Source organism: Suillus discolor (assembly GCF_016758755.1).
Source record: "Suillus discolor strain FC423 chromosome Unknown F5147scaffold_15, whole genome shotgun sequence".
Taxonomy (NCBI): Eukaryota; Fungi; Basidiomycota; class Agaricomycetes; order Boletales; family Suillaceae; genus Suillus; species Suillus discolor.
In genome coordinates, this window is record NW_024541262.1 from 315,813 (window position 1) to 336,489 (window position 20,677).

The 20,677-nt window shown below is 47.0% G+C and overlaps 5 protein-coding genes across 5 annotated transcripts; 4 read left to right on the forward strand and 1 right to left on the reverse strand.

Moving 5' to 3' along the window:
- Window positions 1-1,513: 1,513 nt before the first annotated feature.
- Window positions 1,514-2,646, forward strand: F5147DRAFT_572537 (uncharacterized protein; the record flags this gene model as incomplete). Its single annotated transcript, XM_041431095.1, has 4 exons — window positions 1,514-1,741; window positions 1,797-1,856; window positions 2,050-2,199; window positions 2,257-2,646. Coding segments are annotated over 4 exons (828 nt in total), but the record flags the coding sequence as incomplete, so codon positions are not given.
- Window positions 2,647-7,561: 4,915 nt separating this feature from the next.
- Window positions 7,562-8,326, forward strand: F5147DRAFT_771365 (P-loop containing nucleoside triphosphate hydrolase protein; the record flags this gene model as incomplete). The annotated part of the gene is made up of 3 exons (XM_041441230.1): window positions 7,562-7,618; window positions 7,674-7,746; window positions 7,890-8,326. 3 exons carry the CDS (start codon window positions 7,562-7,564, stop codon window positions 8,324-8,326), a joined length of 567 nt encoding a protein of 188 aa, XP_041295239.1.
- Window positions 8,327-10,916: 2,590 nt separating this feature from the next.
- F5147DRAFT_684598 (uncharacterized protein) lies at window positions 10,917-14,575 on the forward strand (the record flags this gene model as incomplete). Its single annotated transcript, XM_041436616.1, has 8 exons — window positions 10,917-11,032; window positions 11,116-11,184; window positions 11,238-12,083; window positions 12,130-12,180; window positions 12,231-12,426; window positions 12,483-12,617; window positions 12,669-14,241; window positions 14,295-14,575. Coding segments are annotated over exons 1-7 (2,819 nt in total), but the record flags the coding sequence as incomplete, so codon positions are not given.
- Window positions 14,576-15,228: 653 nt separating this feature from the next.
- Window positions 15,229-15,965, forward strand: F5147DRAFT_609249 (uncharacterized protein). The gene is made up of 2 exons (XM_041432405.1): window positions 15,229-15,795; window positions 15,852-15,965. Exons 1-2 carry the CDS (start codon window positions 15,494-15,496, stop codon window positions 15,859-15,861), a joined length of 312 nt encoding a protein of 103 aa, XP_041295241.1. The 5' UTR covers window positions 15,229-15,493; the 3' UTR covers window positions 15,862-15,965.
- Window positions 15,966-16,952: 987 nt separating this feature from the next.
- Window positions 16,953-19,849, reverse strand: F5147DRAFT_80652 (allantoate permease). Its single transcript, XM_041443368.1, has 19 exons — window positions 19,373-19,849; window positions 19,177-19,312; window positions 19,048-19,124; window positions 18,955-18,997; window positions 18,835-18,904; window positions 18,765-18,779; window positions 18,683-18,714; window positions 18,497-18,632; window positions 18,430-18,447; window positions 18,222-18,375; window positions 18,087-18,172; window positions 17,968-18,036; window positions 17,720-17,915; window positions 17,638-17,666; window positions 17,555-17,573; window positions 17,435-17,502; window positions 17,326-17,387; window positions 17,133-17,263; window positions 16,953-17,068 (listed from the first exon to the last, which is right to left on the reverse strand). The coding sequence occupies exons 1-19, from the start codon at window positions 19,697-19,699 to the stop codon at window positions 16,997-16,999; spliced, it is 1,740 nt and encodes a 579-aa protein (XP_041295242.1). The 5' UTR covers window positions 19,700-19,849; the 3' UTR covers window positions 16,953-16,996.
- Window positions 19,850-20,677: the final 828 nt, after the last annotated feature.

The window sequence follows — 20,677 nt, forward strand, 5'->3', positions numbered from 1 at the left end:
CTACTCGCCGTGTTACCCACACCAAGAATGCAACTCAGCGTCCTGGTCTTGTAGACGCGGTCCCGAAGAAGAAACGTCGCACGGCTGCAGAAGTAGCTGCTGAGCGTCAGGCTAAGTTAGATGCCAAAGAAGAAAAGGAACGTGCCAAGGGCGCTGGGATCAAGCGTGTTGCTGAATATGAGAAGAAACAAGCAGAAAAGGACGCGTCAACCGATGCTACCCCGCGGGCTGCAGTCTTACTGAAGTCAAAGCCCCGTCCAAAGCCCATTCCAAAGAAGACTCGTGCAAAATCACCCACTCCGCCTCCTGAAGACGACGGATTCATTTCTGATGTCGAGATGGACGATGCCGCCATTGACACCAGCACCTACAACCCAGATCCATCCCAAGCCTCAGAAACAACTGACACCCACATGGATGGCTCAGAGTTGAGTGAAACTCCTACTTCGCCACCAAAAAAGAAGGCAAGGATCGACAAACGGGAGGGCAAGAAGGTGCCGGCTGAGAAGACTAAGGTGCGGGATGCTATTAAGGTGGCGCAACTGGAAGAGGCAAATGAGCAGGAGACGAGGAAGAAGAGGAAGACAGCCCAACCTCCCAGCACAATAAGCATTGACTCAGATACGGAGTCAAATGTCCTGGTCATTGATGCGACACCTACAGCAGCTCACAGCAAAAGATCAGCCCTTCAGCAAGCCGATCACTCGGATGACGAACCTATGCTTACTGATATCCCAGCTAAGCCTCAGTGGGCAATGCCAGCGTTGAGCAATGAGAACACACCTAAGGCGCGGCCTCGTGGTAGTCAGACTGAGGAAAGGGGTAGCAGGAAGGTGATGGAGAAGGCGAAGGTGAAGGTGACAGAGAAGGCGAAGGAGAAGTCAGATGATAAGGGGAAGGGGAAGCAGCAACATGATAAGAAATCGGTTCAGCCGAAAAGGTACGAAGTTCCCTTCTTCTTTTCCTGTCGTCACTTGTCCATCAATATCATGCTCACTCTCGATGAAACGACACTTTATTATTTTTTTCTCAGTGATTCTGCTAGTGCTATGGACTCAAAGGAATTTTCAACTGGCATCAATGATTGGGCTGCAAGCATCCCAGAGAACTCAAAGCCTGGTAGCAAGGCCAACACCAGCCAGCCCAGCATTTTTAAAAATAGATCAGCCTCGCGCCGCAATGGATCCATTCTTCCCCCCCTGACCAATGGCAGCACTCGATCATCGTCCAACTCAGTCCTGACTAACAATGTTTTGATTTCTCACGCAGAACCGGTCATTCGCATCAAAGAAGAACCCAAGAAGAACTATCACCTTGGAGTCATTGATGGAGGGCTCTCTGACGAGGATGAGACTCAAGGTCTCGAACGTGAGGCTGCAGTCGCCAGCCCTCCCAAAGGGAAAAAACGAGTTACGAGCTCAGTAAGTGTCTGTTTTGACGTCATGTTTATTTCTACTACTACTGACTACTACAGGCTCTTGTTAAAGATTCCCCCGTCAAGCCAATAGCCCGTCAAACTGAACAAGCGAAGAAACCCAGCAATGACGACCTCCCCGAAGGCATCGATCCCAAAATCTGGCACCGTGTCTTTATCTCGACATACATACAATATGTCGCGACATTGGCGAATCCCTGGGAGGTTCCCGCCAAGCTGGCCTGTGAGAAGATGCAGGTGATATGGGATGCGATCTTTCCCCATATTGGCCACACAGTGACAAGCCTTAGTTCAGTCTACTACATCGTAAGTGCGCTCAATTTTACTAACACAGTACTAACTTAGATCTACTTCAATATAGGCTGTCCAGCGAGTTGCCGACTCCTACCGCAGCAACATTGGCTCCGCAGCTATCGCAATTGTCATTGCGTACTTTGAGTCTCAGGACTCGCTGAGGGACTCTGATGACAATCGTGCGGAATTCGCAGCGTTCGCACTCAGCAACCTTTGATTCTTATACAAGAAGGCAAATGGTGATGACAAGTCTGTACGTACTCCTTCCATCTCAATCAATTTCCGAGTTGTTGTTGTTGTTGTGCTAATGCTTAACGCAGAAATTCCGGGGCCTTTATCAAGGCGCATTTGTTGTGCAAACCTTCGGTGCACACTTCACCGCGACCCGTGGTGCCCAAAAGATACCTGGGGTAGACAAGCCAGGTGTACTAGCAAATCCTGCTGGGGGTCTCGCATTGTCATGTGCTGCGGTAAGTACTCGTCATCCTATTTATTCTCGAAACTCATGAACTGACAATTTTAACTAGGTCGAACGAGCTTTAACTCTCTGGTCTACTCATACTCTCACCATCAAAATGGTTCAGGCCGCGAAGAACAAAACCAGCATCTCGTTGCCGAAGACGATGAATCAGTTGACTGGCAAGGTGTCCTGTCGGCAAACAGGATTCAACGACATCTCCTGGGGTACATCGACGCGCGCCTATGCGAAGGCTATCATGAAGAATCTCCGTGAAGACAAGTTCGAAGTCATCATTGCATCTGCCATGGAATTCTCGAAGAAGAAGAGTCGTCCTGGCGATGACGTTGATGATGCTGCTGTGGAGGATGACCTTGATCTGGATGAACGCGCTCAGCTGGTGGACATATCCGACACTGAGTCTGAGGGAAATGATGGATCTGACTCAGATGTGGAGTAGGAGCCTCAAAGTCGCTTGTTCATTCCTCCTTGAAGCCGGCGCCGGTGATTCTTGTTTTTTTTCGTTGTTTTACTAGTACTACTTTGCACAACTTGAATGCTACTGCATGTGACTTGAACAGATTCTTATCATGCTGTGTTTGACTTATCTCAGTGATTTTATGTCCTTAAGGGTGCGCTCAAGCTCAGTTCAGGACCTTTCAGAGCGTAGTAAAGTAGTTTGAAGTACATTAAGTGGTGCGCATGCAATAAACAGCCCTAAGTCACCCATGCAAAAGTTCAGTTGTTTTTTACTTAATATTGACTTTTGAAGCTTTGGAGCCTGAAAGTACTTTGAAACAGTCTTTCTGCTAGTAGTAGCCTTAGTAGTACCGTACTACTAGTACTTCCTTTCACTTAGCTCTAATAATAAGCACAGTAATCAGAGCAGCTAAGTCACATTCAGCCGAAGACCCTACTACCTTTCACTTAGCTCTAATAATAAGCACAGCAATCAGAGCAGCTAAGTCAGATTCATCCGAAGACCCTACTTGTGGCAAGTCACAATCCCCTTAATGTTTTTTGGCTGAATCCGACTTAAAATATTTATTAAGTGATGCTAAGTTTATCTAAGGTTCATTGAGAATTTTTTTGATTTTCCTGATGTAACACTACCTCATCTGGAATTTTTCCCATGATTGAGTGTTATGGTCCCAAGTATACGAGCTTCACATGAACTTTGCACACATCAGGTAACCGACTCGAAAATGACAAAATCATGTAAAGCTTTGTCTACTCTAAAATACATATAATATCTATCACAATTGTAATCCAAATGAGAAAGCTTTAAATACCCAGACTAAGTCGGATGGAAACTACCAACGGTACAATCTTGACAGTCAGTTTGCAATTACCTAGTATCAAGTTGACAGATATCCACAAAGCTTTACAAGCCTAGAGTGCTTAGGACAAACTCATCAAAGACTCAAAGGTGCTGAATACTGTAGATGATCGTGATAATTTATTTTCAAAAACCAATTTTATTGACAAATGTACACATGTGCTACATAGTAGTATACAGTAGACTATGAAACAAAGTAATAGTTGGAGGGGATCACCAAAGAGCCAGGGAGGAGAGGTCCATGAAGGAGGCCAGGGAGGAGAGTCTGAAACGGTGAAGGTACAACAATTCAGATGGTGAGTCTGAACAATGTTGGGTCTTGCAGAACCTAGCTGCTATTCGACCCTAAAGGGTTTCTGGACCAGGCTCAAGGCTCAGAGAAGAGGAAATATGATAGAAACTTGCTGAGTACTCAGACTCATACTGGTAACTGGTGAAAATATAACTTTCTTTATGTAAGCTACAAAGTGCCAACATAAGGTAAGGTAAAGACAGTCTCTCCAAGCCTAGCCAGAAATGAATCCCTACAACGGAGCCAGGGAGGAGGGTCCACCAACGGCCAGAGAGGGTCCACCAAAGAAGGCCAAGGAGGAGGGTCCTAAAGAAGGCCAGGGAGGAGGGTGCACGAAGGAGCCAGGGAGAAATGTCCTGTTACAAGTAACATCGGTCACGTGGCCCCCCTATCATTTTCCCTTCGTCCTCGCCCTCACCATCCACCGGCTCATCCTCCTTTACCGACTTTCTGTTGACCGGATCCTCGGGACCATTCCCATCCCTCGCATCATCCGCCTCCTGGCACGTGCACGCACATTCCTCCTATGACTCGACCACCAATGTGGTCCCGCACCTCTGACTCATGCCACCAATGTGGCTTTCCTTTTCTGTTCTCCTCTGACTGCGGATTCCCGCATGTTGTATTCTTACCATTGGTCCATTCCAACGTTTCTCGGTCTCATTCCGCATTTGACCATCCACCACTAATCTGGCTCTGTTGCCAACGCACCTATACCATTCTCGTTTCCCCTTTACCCTTACCTACTATGCGGTAGCCTTGCCCTGAACCCTTTCCACTTAGTATAAGTAGTCGGTCACTCTGTACTAGATTCTCTAACTTGAATCTACTCAATTTTCCCTGGAACATACTTCCCTCTGAACGCCCCTTTGGCTTCAGTCTTTAGTATCTTTTCTTAGCCGCTCCTCGCGACTAAGTCTACCTCGATCGACCTCATTGTTCAGACAAGACTGTCCTTACTTTGAGCGACTTCTGAGACATCTGTCTTTGAAGTCACGTGACATGCACATACTGTGATCGCTGCTGACTCGTTGTCACCAGTCTCACTTGCTATACCGGATCCTTCCAGTTATGTCATGAATGTTAGCGGACGACGCCCCTCTTAGGGCTCCGCATAATAGATCTATTTGAGTGCGTAACAGGTCCACCAAAGAAGGCCAGGGAGGAGGGCCCACCAAGGAGAGGGAGCACATGAAGAATGGACAGAAAGAGTAGAGGCGGAGCTCACAAGGACTTCACGAAAAATTTTCAAACCCCCAGCTCCCATGATATACACACCTTAGTAAGCATTAATATTACATAACATTGCAATTCCATTGCAAACAAGTATCTTCGAGTATCACAAGGTCACACTCTAGCAATGGTCTATCGACATTTATCTACCATAGGTCACACTTGTGGCATCTTATCAGACTTATAGTCTTCCTGTGATTCCTTCTCATTCAAAGTCATGTTGCTCCTACTTATGTATCACTTTGTCTGAGAATATAAATATAAATATTTCGTGTATTTTTGATCTGATTCTGTCAATAGTATCTATGAAAACCTTCTTCTCGCCGGTTTCCTGATGCATAGTAAAGATGGCAGCGACATTATATTGTAGTTATAATGTGGTATAACATTATATGTACCTTGCAATTGATATATTATGATATGTGTGGAATTGAGTAGAACAGCCAAATCACTTTGTGGATGATTGACTGTTGATCTTGGAGTTCCAGGGGACTATGGAGGTCAATTTTTGTATTATTGATTATTGATTATCAGCTCTGGACAGTGCTGGTTATTCACTAGATTGCGCCTGCGAGATGGGCATCAATGAGACTTGTGAAAAAAATCTCAAGTTATAAATCACGTGATGCAGCTGCATCACAAACACTATGAAACTTCTGGCAACCTTGGTTGATTAGATATTTACCACCATGATAAACTCAATTCCATTGCTTCAAAGACCAGCACCTTGCGGCAGTGTAGATGAGTACTATGTCATATCTGTGGTTCGTGTGTGCCTGTTATCTCCTCCTAATATTGTTGTGTTCTTTTTGCAACCTCTGCATGCTTATATGCGCGTCCTTTCGCATTTTTTTTATGTCTTTGTTGCTGACTTGGCACCCGACTACACTGATGAGGGTGCTCTCCAACGAAGACTAGCAGTAAGACCTGCCTACCTCGAGAACATCAAGATAAAAGCCTGCTTGCGGAGACTCTAACCACAGAACTCAAGCTCTTCAATCCACACTCAATCTCAACTACCAGTACACTTTGTGTTTTAACAATCCGAAACAATGTCACCCCGACCCTTTGTCAGGAATTTGACCTTCTAGTTGTGAGTGTCCGTGATCTTGCTTTGCACAAAAATTTCACTCAACGTTTCACAGCAACGACCTCGGCAAGGAAGTCACGATAATGCCCACTTAGAGTCCCAACCTGGACGGCCTCTATGAGGACTTCTTCCTGATAGTTTGGAAGTAAGTGCATCTACTTCTGTTAGGGACTATTTAAAACCTTGTGATTGTTTCAGGGTCAGCAAATTCGGGAAGTCGGGTTGGTGTTCCTATTCTCTTGCTGCCAAGTTGCCAACTTACATATGAGCCCTCTTTCCAGGTCCATACTAGGCTACCACGACCTACACAACCCAGTAAGATGATCGATGTAGCACTCAGATCGGTGTTGGGCTTGTATCCTGCCAATTCCATAGGTATCCCACACACGTATTCCTCGACACTCCATTTACCTTCCGAGAGTTCCGCGCACTCATCCGAGTCATCCGAAGGTCGTCCGTCCATTTCTGAGGCCTGTATACAGTTCCGATCCTCTGTACCATGTCCCATCCGTGTCTGTTTGACTTCACTGGTGCATTTTCCACTTGGTTATCTGTTATTGATTATGTTTAGGGGCACATATGTTGTCGGCCCGTCAGTTATACGCATATCAAACACGCCTTGCGCCTTATTACATGCATATCTCTGTAGTGGCTCACCTTGAGTCTTATTACATTTCGGATGTCTTATCTCGCTACTGGTTTCGCCTATGCAGTTTCCGGACTTTCATGCTGTAGGATATAATCTGCCTCACTAGCTACTTGCACTTCACTTCACTTTCCCTGCTACGAGTCATAGTTAGTAGAGTCACTTTCGGATAGTCGTACTTCACGCAATCAATCTTTTGTTCATTCAGAACGATTGTTTGGCCTGACCGCTGCCATTTCGCATCTCGCTGTCTCTAAGTTCTTTCGATAGGCTTTGCTTAGTTATACTTCACGAGTCTTATACTTCGATACACCATTGTACTTCTCTCGGAACCTTTGCTGTTCATCGGAAGCTCTTCGGACGCTTCGCGCAACCTCGGACCTTCGTTTCTTGACGTCGGACCACTTTCGGACCACTTCGGACGCATCCTCGGAACATCGAGCGTGCTCTTGGTAACTTTCCTTTCTCTCATCCTCGATCTTAACAAGATATCCCTTGCATTATATCAAGGAGTATTTCTATAGGCAGTCTCTTTGGGACGAGCATATCACTCGCACACTGAGTTCTTAAGGTAACACTTTGTAGACCCCACACAGAATCAACTCTTTACATCGACAGGATCAATAGTCTTGAAAGTCGCTCATATATTGTATAGGCTTGCTTTCTCCGGAGCCCAGGTCGAGAGTGGGAAGGTCATCAGCGCTGCGACCTCTGTCAATATCAATGTGAGCGACTCTCATCTACTCCGAAATTGCTAGCACCAATGCAAGCCATAATGCAGAACAGCGAGACAACCATCTTGACAGAAGCCAACAATGTCTATCATTTCTCTGTAAGTCTGGCTTCTGTTGATTTTCATCTCGACCACCGACAAATAACTCGTGTAGCCCCCTCAGGCAGGAACCTCTGGCATCCTGCAGGCCCAGAACCACACTGAGACTATCCAAGAAATAGCAGTCGGTTTGTGACCATTATTGTCTCCTCTTCTTCTTCTTCTTTGCCATCTTAACCGGATCACTATCTCTTGCTGTACTTGCGCCTGAATTGCAAGGTAATCATAGTCCTACTTTTTGGTTCAGAATTCTCATCATGCTTTACTAAAGCCATTACATGTGCCTGTGGTGCTGCCGTCAAACTATTCGCTACGATCGAGTGTGTCCCTGATATCGACTCTGCAAACCCAAGAGGACTAAAGCCTTCAAAAGTCACTGGGGAGATTATGTTCAAGGAAGTCAAATTCAGCTATCTGTCTTGCGCAGATGTTCCAATTCTCAAAGGCATTGACATCACCTTCCCAGCTGGCAAGACCACTGCTCTCGTTGGCGCATCTGGATCTGGTAAATCTACGATCGTATCTCTCACGGAATGCTTCTACAATCCACTCAGTGGCTCTGTTATGCTTGACGGAATTGACTTGCGAGAGCTGAATATCAAATGGTTACGCTCTCAGATCAGTCTAGTCTCACAAGAGCCAGTGCTTTTCGCGACGACTATCAGGGGCAACATCAAACACGGTCTCATTGGCACACTGTTACAGTAACATGGCACAAGTCCCCCGCCAGCAGACAGCCCTCTGCCACCGCATGGCTATAGACGATACCGGAGTCTCACCAGCTCTATGACGATAGATGATGATAGACGATAAGCGGCAACTGCCGGCTTAGATAAGCGGTCTGGACCGCATATGACGACACATGACGACATAGGTCTAGAAGACCTATTTATGTTATCAAGATAGAAGGCAAGCCTCGTGTTGCCTCATGTACTGATAGAAGGGTACCGCATGGACCCTATCTACGATAGAAGCCCGCCTCATGGACGCTATCTCTGACTCATGTAGATAAGCAGATTAGAACCCAGCTTTAGGCTGAGCTTAGATATGAAGAGTAGCCTTATATAAGGTCGAAGATTACAAGTAGACGTTCCTTACTTTAATCTTACTAGGTTTACCCTTGAACTCCTTGTCCCGCTAAAGCTACCTGCTCGACATCGACTCGTACCTTCAGTGACGCCTCTCACTGTCTGTAAAACCGCTATCATCTCAGCGTAACCCCTCGTTAACCACCACGAGCTACGTTCGAGTATGCAACCTTTGCTTGTCTGTAAAGGCCGACGACTCTCAGCACTCGGTACCACTGTCGTGGTTGTCGCTGTTAGATTATCCTAGTTGCACACGACCGTTTGTCGTAACACACACAACACGAGGATCCATCTGATGAGGAGAAGTTTAAACTCATCAAAGTGGCCTGCATCAAGTCTAATGCAGATAGCTTTATTAGCCACCTGCTACAAGGATATGACACTATGGTTGGTGAGTGAGGTTTTCTTTTGTCGGGAGGGCAAAAACAGCGCATCGCAATTGTGCAAGCCATCGTGTCGGACCCACGGATCTTGCTCCTTGATGAAGCCACAAGTGCCCTTGATACTCGCTCAGAAGTAATTGTACAAGATGCTCCTTTGCCATATGTAAGTTCACAAAGCATATATTATCAGTTACGCTCATGCATTTCCGCAGGCAACGGTGCCGCTTATCCTGTCTCTGGTATAATCTATGGTAAGTCCTGTTGACAATCAAAATGGATGCCATTTATCCTGGTATCCGTTGGCAGGGCACGCAGTCTCCGGCTTTAGCGTGACCACAAATTCTGAGCGAAGCTACCAAGGTGACCGGAATGCTCTCTGGTTGAGTTCATATCTTCCCGGAGATCATGCTGGTGCTTATCCCGAGCCAGGTATTTCATCCTTGCCATTCTATGCGCATTGTGTATGGGTTTCCAGAACTACTTCCTTGCTTCTGCTTCTGCTGTCACTGTCTTGACTGCCAAGCTCCGTTCAATGAGCTTCAAATCTATCCTGCGACAAGACAGTGAGTGCTCAATCGCTACATTATTATCATTTGCTCATGAAGGCAGTTGAGTACTTTGACAATGACAAGAACAGTGTGAGTCCTATAACTTCTCCAGCTCGTACAGGATCCTCATTAAGTGTATTGTCTACCTCCAGGCTTCATGAACAGAGGAGAAATTATGCCCACATTTGTACTCTACTTCAGCGATGTAACGAAACATTGATAGTCTGAAGCTTTTGGGGTTGACGTCACTTCTCTCTCGTCCCCGCCCCTTTTGCCTCTGCGCTTGGACCAGCTACTTGCCATCTCATGCCTTGCCCTCGACTCCATTGGTGTTCTTCGACTCGGAGGATTCGGACAACAACATGGTTCGGTCCATGAAGGTTCGGGTTCGAACCTAGGTTCAGGACCGGACTGCGGCAGCACTACGCTCACTGTAGACTGCTAATTACCGTGTTTACGCTACATTATAACTCTACCATACTTACTGCATGTATTTGAATAGTTCAATATTAATGCTTGGTGGTTATATTGCAATGTCAGCGTGATTTGACAATGTCATATGGCAGTGATCTGGAACATGTCTGCGTGCATATCACGATTCTGTAACGTTCCATGGAGCATATCACAAAAATTGTTTCCTTGCATTCACATATATATGAGGCTCAGTTATGATATTCATCACAGTAATCACAGTATGTTACAGTCATTACAGCAGTATATATGGCAATATATAGTTTGGGCAATTTTGGTGATGTTTTTGATGATGCATTATCTGTCTCCATATGCACCCTAAACGGATCCCCTCCCATTCACGTACGAAGAGCTTTTGGCAGTCTTCACACGGGGATTGAGCTTACCAGAGCTCCGCATCATCGACTTTCCATTACATACAGCTGTAACACCCAGTTTATGCAACAGCTCACCGACACATGTTATGGATCCAAGTCCTCGCACTGCATCAGTAAAATCTCGAGTCTATTTTTCATTCGCAATTTGTATTTATTCTCATTTTTCCTGCTTTGACCGGGTTTATAATAGTCCGATGATCGTATATTGAGCACAGATGGCTGTAATCGCGAGAGCACCAGCGAAAAGCCTCCGCCGCCGCTCTAGGGATAGATGAGTAGTATAATCCATTGATAATATGTACAAGTATGAGGGAGGCAAGGTTCAAGCTCAAGCTCCGATATCTCGGGTTCACGATGCCGATGAATTTGGTGTCAACATTTACAATCAAATGTTGGCTGCATGCGGGAGTATCCGAACTGGCTCTAAGTTAGTAAGTTACACCTCCACTTCGCTCGACCACTTGTGATGCATGTGATGAGTGACTCGGAAGACTATAGGCCAGATCCCCCTCCAGAAACCTGCGAAGCAACCGTTCGTGAAAGCTCGGTATGTAGTCTAAAGGCTTGCTCACTGCGGATGGGCGCTCATGAGAATTCATCACTGCTTCGCATCCTTTCACCGACGACCAGTATCCCACTACAACTGAAAATCTTATTGGCTGCGTCAACCAAGGCACATCCGGCGACCCTGCTTCGAAGGTACTTGCATCAAATTACATTGTTTTCATCTCTACATTTTGTTGATCGGGCAGGTTCTTGATATCCCCTCTGGCGTAGAGGAAACCCCCGGTCCCAAATCAGTCGGTGCTGAACTTCAGGTTACCCACGAGGCTTCAGCATACATGAATCCACTCGAGGGGGCTATCTCCGCGTCCACGAGCGCGAATGTGAATATTAGTCACCTTCCATCAGGTTGGGAGATGCGCCACACCTCCACTGGCAGAATGTACTTCGTTGATCACAATACCCGCACTACGACTTGGGATGATCCAAGATTTTCCTCGAATCTGGATCCTAATGCCCCTCAGTACAAGCGTGATTACGGACGGAAGGTGATATACCTCCGCGGTCAATCTGTATCATCAAACCGGTCTCTGCGTCTCTGTCAGAGCACACCCATACTTTGCTCCGAGTCCTCAACAAGGGTACCCACTCTTCCACGCGGCTCATCTCTCAGTTCCATTCTCAACGGCCGAGGTTCAACTTCCAACTCGGAGCTCCCAACCTCGTCAGATAATGCAACAATACTGACCAGACCTCCTATAAGACACACGGTCACACCTTCTGCATCATCTTCTGTCCGTACTCCATCAATCTCCGCGACGCAGCCGCGCGTTCGGAATCCCACTCGCAGCAGCGGTGGTCATGTCCCCCTACCGGCAGGATGGGAAGAGCGTCGGACGCCAGAAGGACGTCCCTACTTTGTCGACCATCTTGCACGCCTGACGACATGGACAGACCCACGTTCCTCTGCTGCGGAGTTTGTAACATCCGCCGCCAATAATACCCCAGCAGGTCTCACTACCGCAGATAATTTCCAGACCAATTATCTCCAACCCCTGAAAAATTTTGACACCGCCATTGAGAAGATCGCAAATGTCTGGGCTGTTCTCCTTAGTTGATAGCGAACTAATCAAGTTATAGGTACACCCACACGCAGAGATGGCATTGGGCGTACTTTCTGCTGCAGTCAAAGTACGTTCTATGTTTCCCGGAAATATCTCAGAAGTCATGATTCCACGCAGATTATTCTCGCTCAAGCGGAACACGACGAATCGCTACAACGCCTTCTCCAGAAATTAGATGAAGTTTACGGCTTCATCACCCAAGACGACAACCTTTCCAAGGTTGAATCGATGCATGATGTCATCGGAAAGATCGCTCAGCAGACTCTCGAGTGTGCCCGTTTCATCAGGGAATACTCGGAGACAAAGAGCTTCTGTGAGTCGTCGGACTATTGCATTCGCAAACGAATCTTATGCTTACTGTGATAATAGGGAAGAGAGTCGGTAAAAACATTGTCACGGAAACAGATGACATCGTCACACGGTACAACAACGCCTTGGATGGGCTTATGCAGCGATTTCGGGATCAAACTCATCGGGACATAGCTATCTTTGTCCAGTTCGCGGGTAAGGATCTATGCATGCCTCTGACTTTTAAAGCCATTCATAGCCTTTAAGGTGAAACACTCAATCTCAGCGGTATAACTTATGCAGCGGGCGCGGGACTAGATACTGCGAAGCAATGTCTGTCAGGCACCCGCACGGAAATTCTCTCCCAAATCACTGAGTGGATCAATAGTGACGGAGATTCTGTTCCACGTGTGATGTGGCTTTCCGGTTCTGCAGGCAGGGGGAAATCAGCCATCGCCCACACGATCGCTAAGTGGTTCGAGGAAATGGGAGGCCTTGGTTCGTGTTTTTGTTTTGATCGGCATAGAGAAGCAGACCGCCGTCATGAAAAGATTTTCTCCACCATCGCGCGCGATCTCGCTGATCGTGATCTGGGAATGAAACGAGCATTGGCGGATGCAGTCAAGAATGCAAACTCCCTCAAGAACACGACGAACATTTTCCAGCAGTGGCACAAGCTTCTCACGGAACCGCTAAAGAAGTTCTCTGCTTCGAGTGTAGGGCCCGTTTTAATCGTGATCGAAGCACTGGATGAGAGTGGTGAACTGGAGACGCGACATAACCTCCTCCGCATACTGGCCGGTAGAATTCAGAATGAAGAGCTTTCCCAAATCACTGAACTCCCTTCCAACTTTCGGATTCTCGTCACCTCTCGCTCACTTCATGATATCGAAAAGGGCTTTGAAGGTGCTAATCATATTCTACGATTGTCTATGGACGCTATTCCATCAGAAGTCATGGAACGCGACATTCACGCCTTTGTATCTGAGGAGCTAAAGGAGCTACCAGAATTACAGGACACACATCTTGCGGTCCTCGCTTCGAAATCTGACGGACTCTTCGAGTGGGCGGGTCTCGCGTGCGAACACATCAAGGAAGCCTATTTCGGCTCATCTCCAATGGACCGCTTCAATACTGTCGTAAACCGCAATCCTGGGGAGCGGAGAAACCTTTTCTATGATCTATATAGGCACATTCTAGAAGAAGTCATGCCAAAGGATAGGTATACAAAATTCCAGTACCAGCAAGTAATAGCGAGATTTCGTTCTGTGATGGGACAAATATTTTCCGTAGCCGAACCTCTTCCTTTAGTTTCACTGCAAGCCATGCGGCACCATTTCCCGGAAGTTCACGACCATTATGAAATAGGTGTAGTGATAAAATGTATGGGAGCCCTCTTCAGCGGCACCACCGACTCATATACCCCCATCCGACCCCTTCATGCGACCTTTCAAGAATTCCTCGCGGACGAATCTTTCAGCGGAGACTTCTTCGTCGAGCGAACGAAGGCGCAAGAACGCAACCTTTCATTTGCGTCACTACGAGTGATGACACATGACCTTCGCTTCAATATCTGTGATTTGAAGTCGTCGTACCTCCCTAATTCCCAGGACACGGAACTGCCTCAACGAGTCAAGACATACATTCCCCTACATCTCTCCTATTCTTGTCGACATTGGGCTACACATGTTCAGAAAACGGATTTTGACGACGAGCTTGCAAAGGAAATAATATCACTCTTTGACGATGAACGACTGATGTTCTGGATTGAAGCACTCGGACTTCTCAATGCAATTAGCGATGCAATAACTGTTCTTCTACTGGTTACCAAGTGGCTAGAGGTGGGCACATACCTACGAGGCAGGGTCGGACGAACAGCTCATAAATAAGTACAGGGCCATTCTGGATACGAGGATTTGCGGTCCAGCACGATGGATGTACAAAGATTCATTCAAGTGTTTGGCGGCATGATTTTGCACAGCACGCCACATCTGTATTTATCAGCGCTCCCATTCTCGCCCTCCAACTCCACCATCGCTACCAAATTTACGGCAAGGTTTCCGAATAACCTTTGTCTGGCATCTGGCCGTGATGTGAACTGGACAGTTGTTCAGGCCGTAATCAATGGGCGCACTGGATCGGTTTTATCAGTCTCGTTTTCACCGGATGGTGCTCGTATCGCGTCTGGTTCAGAAGATAAAACAGTGCGGCTGTGGGATGCAGCGACGGGACAGCCATTGGGTGAGCCCTTGGAGGGGCACACTGGATGGGTTTTGTCAGTCTCGTTCTCACCGGATGGTACTCGCATCGCGTCTGGTTCGTACGATAACACTGTGCGGCTGTGGGATGCAATGACGGGACAGCCATTGTGTAAGCTCTTTCAAGGGTGGACTGGAGCGGTTGTGTCAGTCTCGTTCTCACCGGATAGTACTCGCATCGTGTCTGGTTCATGGGATAACAATATGCGGCTGTGGGATGTAGCAACGGGACAGCTATTGGGTGGGCCCTTGCAGGGGCACACTAGACAGGTTCACTCGGTCTCGTTCTCATCAGATGGTACTCACATCGTGTCTGGTTCATTTGATTACACTATGCGGCTATGGGATGCAGCGACGGGACAGCCATTGGGTGAGCCCTTAGAGGGGCACACTGGAGCAGTTTGGTCAGTCTCGTTCTCACCGGATGGTACTCGCATCGCGTCTGGATCGGAAGATAAAACAGTGCGGCTGTGGGATGCAGCGACGGGACAGCCATTGGGTGAGCCCTTAAAGGGGCACACTGGAGCGGTTTGGTCAGTTTCGTTCTCACCGGATGGTACTCGCATCGCGTCTGGTTCGGAAGATAAAACAGTGCGGCTGTGGGACGCAGCGACGGGACAGCCATTGGGTGAGCCCTTGCAGGGGCACGCTGGTGTGGTTAGATCAGTCTCATTCTCACCAGACGGTACTCGCATCGTGTCTGGTTCGGAGGATAACACTGTACGGCTATGGAATGCAGTGAAAGTGCAACCATCCCCCGAGTCAAGAGAGCTAGACTCCTTCGCATCTCCGCTGCATCGAAGCACCGCACCTCTAGCCCAAGAAAGCTGTATCATGCCAACCAACAGTTTGAACAATCGCCTCATTTCCTTCTCATCCAGCCTGGAACACGCTCTGTCCAACCCCACTGACTTGCTCAAACCCAGCTCTCGTCATCGTTCTGATTCAATCTCTTTCTTGCTGCAGGCTGATGGATGGGTGATGGGACCCAATCATCAGCTCCTTTTCTGGGTACCTCCAGCTTCACGAAATCTATTTTATTCTCCTGACACTGTAATGGTAATCCCAAGAGGAGGCCCTGAGCTTGATTTGAGCCTTATGGCACATGGGACACGCTGGTCGAGTTGTCGAGATGCGTGAGTTCTTTATCTTTACCATTTATCCTAGCAGTTGCTAATATCGATCCTACTAGCCCCTCGTAGTGATCATTTCATTGTTGCAATATCGAGCGTACCATTTGATTCTTTGATTCCTTATCAATTTTATACCTAGCACCGAGTCTGAATTCACAGTTTGTCCGACTGAACAATGCGCTGAAAAGCAGACTGGCTGAAACCCAAATGTTATAGAAGACAGTTGTTCTGTTTAAGAAATCTTGATCGCTCGCGGAATTCTGCTACTGAGGACATCTCGATCCTGGAATACCCGACCGTCCGACCGCATCCGCGCCAGCATAATAATCACGCATCAATCACAACACAATATAGTAATACAAGCGTTCCGATCACCTTCGGACGTTTCCTATCCTCAATTTCAGTAATAGATTTTCGCCGTCGTCTTTTTCCCTTCGTTCTTTGTTGGAAACAGTGCCTGAATGTCTACATCGTACTCTCGAAACTGCCGTGTATAGTTGTCCGTGCACGAAAGGCCATGACGGTCGTCGAAAAGGAGAGAAATTAGGAGAGCAATGAGCGACTGCATCCGTGAGTCGTCGTCGATCAATTTGTATTCCCGGGCCGTCATCAAGCAAGGCCACGGGAGAACGTATTCTCGGAGGCGCGGACTATGTGACATTACTTATGGGCGGCCGCAAGAAAGCTGCAGAGGAAGCTTTAAAGTTACCGAAAGACTGATTAGCAGTGTGTTTGCAACTATTCCATCCCGCAGTGCACAATTCTTAACCATTTTATAGAGTCCTATTGGGTCGCTGTAACGCTTGTGGTCCATCGTTGGCATCTCACCCAAGTGGACCTAGATATATGTCGTGGGGATATCCACCATTTCGTCCATCAATGAATGAACTTCAACGACAGGAGCTTTAACCGCAGTACGCACACTCCGTATATACCATGATTTACATACCATTGCACGTTTACGATTGAATCAAAACTAGAGTTTCATGCTGACAATTCTCTATTTCGATCGAGAAGTACATCCGGGGCCCGGGCTCGTGCAGCTATGTTCATATCGAATTCTATAGACCAGATTTCGTTTCTTATCGTTATGAGGACCTGCGTATTTTTCAGGAAAGGGCAGTGTCTGAGGGGGACTTTCATCCTGCCTTCACCGACATACCCCAAGCTGCCATTGATCAAATCTACATAATTGAACAAGTCATCAATGCGCAAAACGGAAATCGAGTCTTCTGTTTCCAACATCCTTGGTCGTACTCAGATAGTGGGCACGTTCCTATCATTTAACAAGTCTTTAGCGCCAGAGCTCTAGCTCTTTAGAAAGTTCACGATAAACTCACCTCTGTCGTCATCGCATCCCAAATCTTGGCTCGTTGTCGGTTGCGCCAGATGTAATATGCCTTCGTAGCTGGGTATAAAATACAGATGTTGACGCAGCAGATAATGATGAGGGTCCTATTGCCGCGTTGATCTGCGCGCGGAGATGAGTGTGACGATTATGTTGCCTGGAAAAGAAAAAGAAGAGTGACATACATCTGGGAGCATCGCTGGCTACGTAGATCTGTGCGGATACGATTCCGCTGACTTGCACGAACCTAGCGGAAGATGAATATGTCTCCGGTTTGAATAGAGACTTCCATACATGTTGTACAACGACGCGTTGACCGTTCGACTTGCCACTGCCCCGGCGTTACGAGAGCACCACCCTACCTGTAACAAGAGATGAGTATTTATCTCGCTCGAGGATTGTTTTAAGTAGTACCTGGATGGGATGGGTATAACTGATAACACGAGGATGTCAAGAATGGTCTTTAAGAATATTAATGCTGACAAGTTCGAACTTACGGATATGACAATAGACCAGTCGCCACAGCCTGAACAGTTGAGTAAACCGCGTATGATGCGCTGCGTAAAATGCGTCACTTACGAAAAATATCCAAGGGTTAGGGTTGCTAGGCAATGCATAGAGTGCAACAAGGAAAGGCAATGTCCAGAGGTCCATCATCATCGACACAATCGTACGTTCATTGACGGACTCTGAGACAAGCGTGATCCAAAACATGGTGATAATTCCGATAGCCAGAGAGGGTATCGTAAGGAGGTTGGTATCAAATGTATTGAATCTGAGTTTCTGGTCTTCAGTGCGTCGAACGAAGGGATACTTGTAATACCCACCCGATGTTCGTAAGTAGTAAAGTGAGATACGTCGAGGGCGGACTGTTCGGAATGCCAAACATGAGGCCGCTACGTTTCATAAGTGCCTAACTCTTGCAAAGATCAAGGAGACAGCGTACAGGATGTAAATTGGCCAAAGATCATAATCGCACACTGCTGTCCAGAGACGACGCAATGTAAGGCCCTCGCGGTTGTGCATGTCACCCTGAGGGGGTGATTACAAAGTCTAACGAGACTGGGACATAATTACTTACCTTACTGGGATCATCCCGAAGTATTCGGTTGACCATGATGATTTCTTCTCTTTCCGTGAACCAACCCTTTGGCCGGAACCATGCTTTGGTCTGCGTTGGAGATGGGGGCATGTTGAAAAAACAGAAAATTCCTATAAGCAGAGTGAGGATTCCCCTGTGGGAGGGTCGAGTTCGCGTATCTTATGTCATTGAAAAGAAATGGACGCACTCAATTATGAATAGCCACCTTAGATCAAGTCAGGTTTTTGCGAAATGAGCATTAAATTTCTACTGACCGCCATCCAGCAATGCCAGCCACACCATCCATGTGAAGCACGCCATAGGCTATAAAACTAGCGAGGATGGCGACGAAGTTCTCAGACATCCAGAACAGGGCAAGGCGCATGGGTAGCTCCGTCTTCGTGTAAAAATCTGTCCGAAAAGTCAGTAATATAAGATGAGGTAGAAGGCAACTGACACACAAGATAGATATAATATCAGGTCAGGGATAAAGCTGTGGAATGTGAAAAAGGGTGCTCGAGCGCGTGCAGGATTTGGACTTACCCGCCTTGCAAGACGCTGAATTCACTAGTCAGTGAAAAGAAGGTCTGGGACAGTAATTGCATGACATTACCCTAGAAATGCTCGGCAAACCAGGAATGAGGTCCTACCAGTCAGCCAGAATTGTGACAGAGACACAAAACCTATGAGCTATCGATGAGAAACGTTTTGATATAGTTGTTCTGTTACATACTCCAGAGACAGATTTGCGTTGGTATCCAGCGATCCGGTCCAATCTCAATACGACCATAAGCCATACGAAACAGTGTACAGTGAATACACATACCCGCTTCGAGACAAGCTGTGACGGTAGTTCTGCGCATAAAAATGCCAACAAGAACACAGTATTTCCGAGGTTGAAGTCTGGATGACTGAAAATCAAAATGTGATTCAGATAGCAAACGAACAAACTTGCCGTCTGTAGTCAATTCAATATCCTGCAAGAAACTGTCCGAGTTTGCCTGGCTGATGTTGCTCCTGTCCAAGTTCAAGGCAGAAAATGCTATAGCTGCCATAAGCATAATCTTCCAATCCAACTTGCGGACCAGGGCCTTTCCTCCCATTTAACATCAGCAACCTCACTTTAAAACACGATGGGTATAAAAACTGACCTTTTCCTCCCTGTACGTCCAACGAGCAGTTGGATCGAATCTGTGAAGATTCTCGTAGTCCTTATTGGGCCAATAGTATTGCGCAAGGCCAGGATCATCAAAAACAGAGCGTCTGGTCGCAATTGCATCAAGGTCACGAGAGAACATCTGCTTTCGACGAAAGATGGACTTTGTCCACGAGAACTGTTCCTCCGTCTCATCTACCAGGTCATCAGTGGGCAAAGAAGCACTTCTTTTTTCGATAGAAGACAGCAAAGAGACAGGCCTAATCAGGCTGTCCGTTGTCGGGGTGTGCTTCTCCGGGGTGGCACTCACAGAGGTCGTCATCGAAAGAAACGAGTGTGGAGGAAGAAACACCCGTGACCCCGGTATAAAAGCACTCGAATAAGACAGGCACGGCCGTCCCACTATCTATACCCAGGCAGAATTGTGCGATGATGTCAATCAATGGCGTAAGATGCTATTCTAACAATAGGCACTACCGTATACGATTGACCTGCAAATTTTGTTTCACGATTTGGACGGAAGTGCAGCGCGGATTCAACGACTGGATGCTGGAGCGTTCGCCTAGTAAGTCGGTACTCGCAGAAACAGCAGGATAGTCGATTTGAGCACATTATACTCGCAAGAGAAAGCAGGTGCGCGCCAACAGGGGTGTGACTATTATAAAGATGTTATCATGCATATGGTACGCATCACAAAATGGACGAGGTGGGGAAAAACAACCATGTACTTACCTAGCCCATCATGCTCATGGGGCCACGACCTGTGACTCGGACTCCCACATGAGTACTGTAATAGACGGGGCCCTCCGCACCTCCGAGTCTAGCCTATCAGTAAAACCTTTCCATGCAAACTCACCTCGGACACTTCTCGGTAGTATTATCAGTTGTTAAGTTGAAACTCTATCCCGACTCGAGCTACCAGGCACCGCATGAAATTATTGTTCGCTCAAGGTTCGCCGGGGTCACGTATAACTTTTTGTTCTTTTCGTTGTCCCTCTTTTCGTTCATAGTGCTTAATTCCTCGCCTGCTTCACCTGCGATATCTCGCATTCCACTTTGCGTTTTTGGTTCGGTTTTAGTATTTGCTGACCTGCCTATTGTGCTATGAAAATAACCAGAATTGTTTGACTGCTTGCACAAAGTGCACCTTGTCTCTGACAATGAGTGCCTCGACTCATGCATGCAAGGCTGTATGACCGGCGTGCTGTTGAGTTCGATCTGATTCAGGAAGTGTCATCATCATAATGTCATAACGGCACGTAGTAGTATTTACGTGTAGCTATTCTTAGATCAAATACTA

What these genes read in the sequence shown, in the direction of transcription:
- F5147DRAFT_609249 (XM_041432405.1), top strand. Translation starts at nt 15,494, where the DNA reads ATGCCAACCAACAGTTTGAACAATCGCCTCATTTCCTTCTCATCCAGC.
- F5147DRAFT_80652 (XM_041443368.1), bottom strand. Translation starts at nt 19,699, where the DNA reads ATGACGACCTCTGTGAGTGCCACCCCGGAGAAGCACACCCCGACAACG. An exon ending in GGACGTACAGGGAGGAAAAG is followed by an intron (nt 19,313 to 19,372) that starts GTCAGTTTTTAT and finishes ATGGGAGGAAAG; the next exon opens with GCCCTGGTCCGCAAGTTGGA. An exon ending in AACGCGTCGTTGTACAACAT is followed by an intron (nt 17,388 to 17,434) that starts GTATGGAAGTCT and finishes ATCTTCCGCTAG; the next exon opens with GTTCGTGCAAGTCAGCGGAA.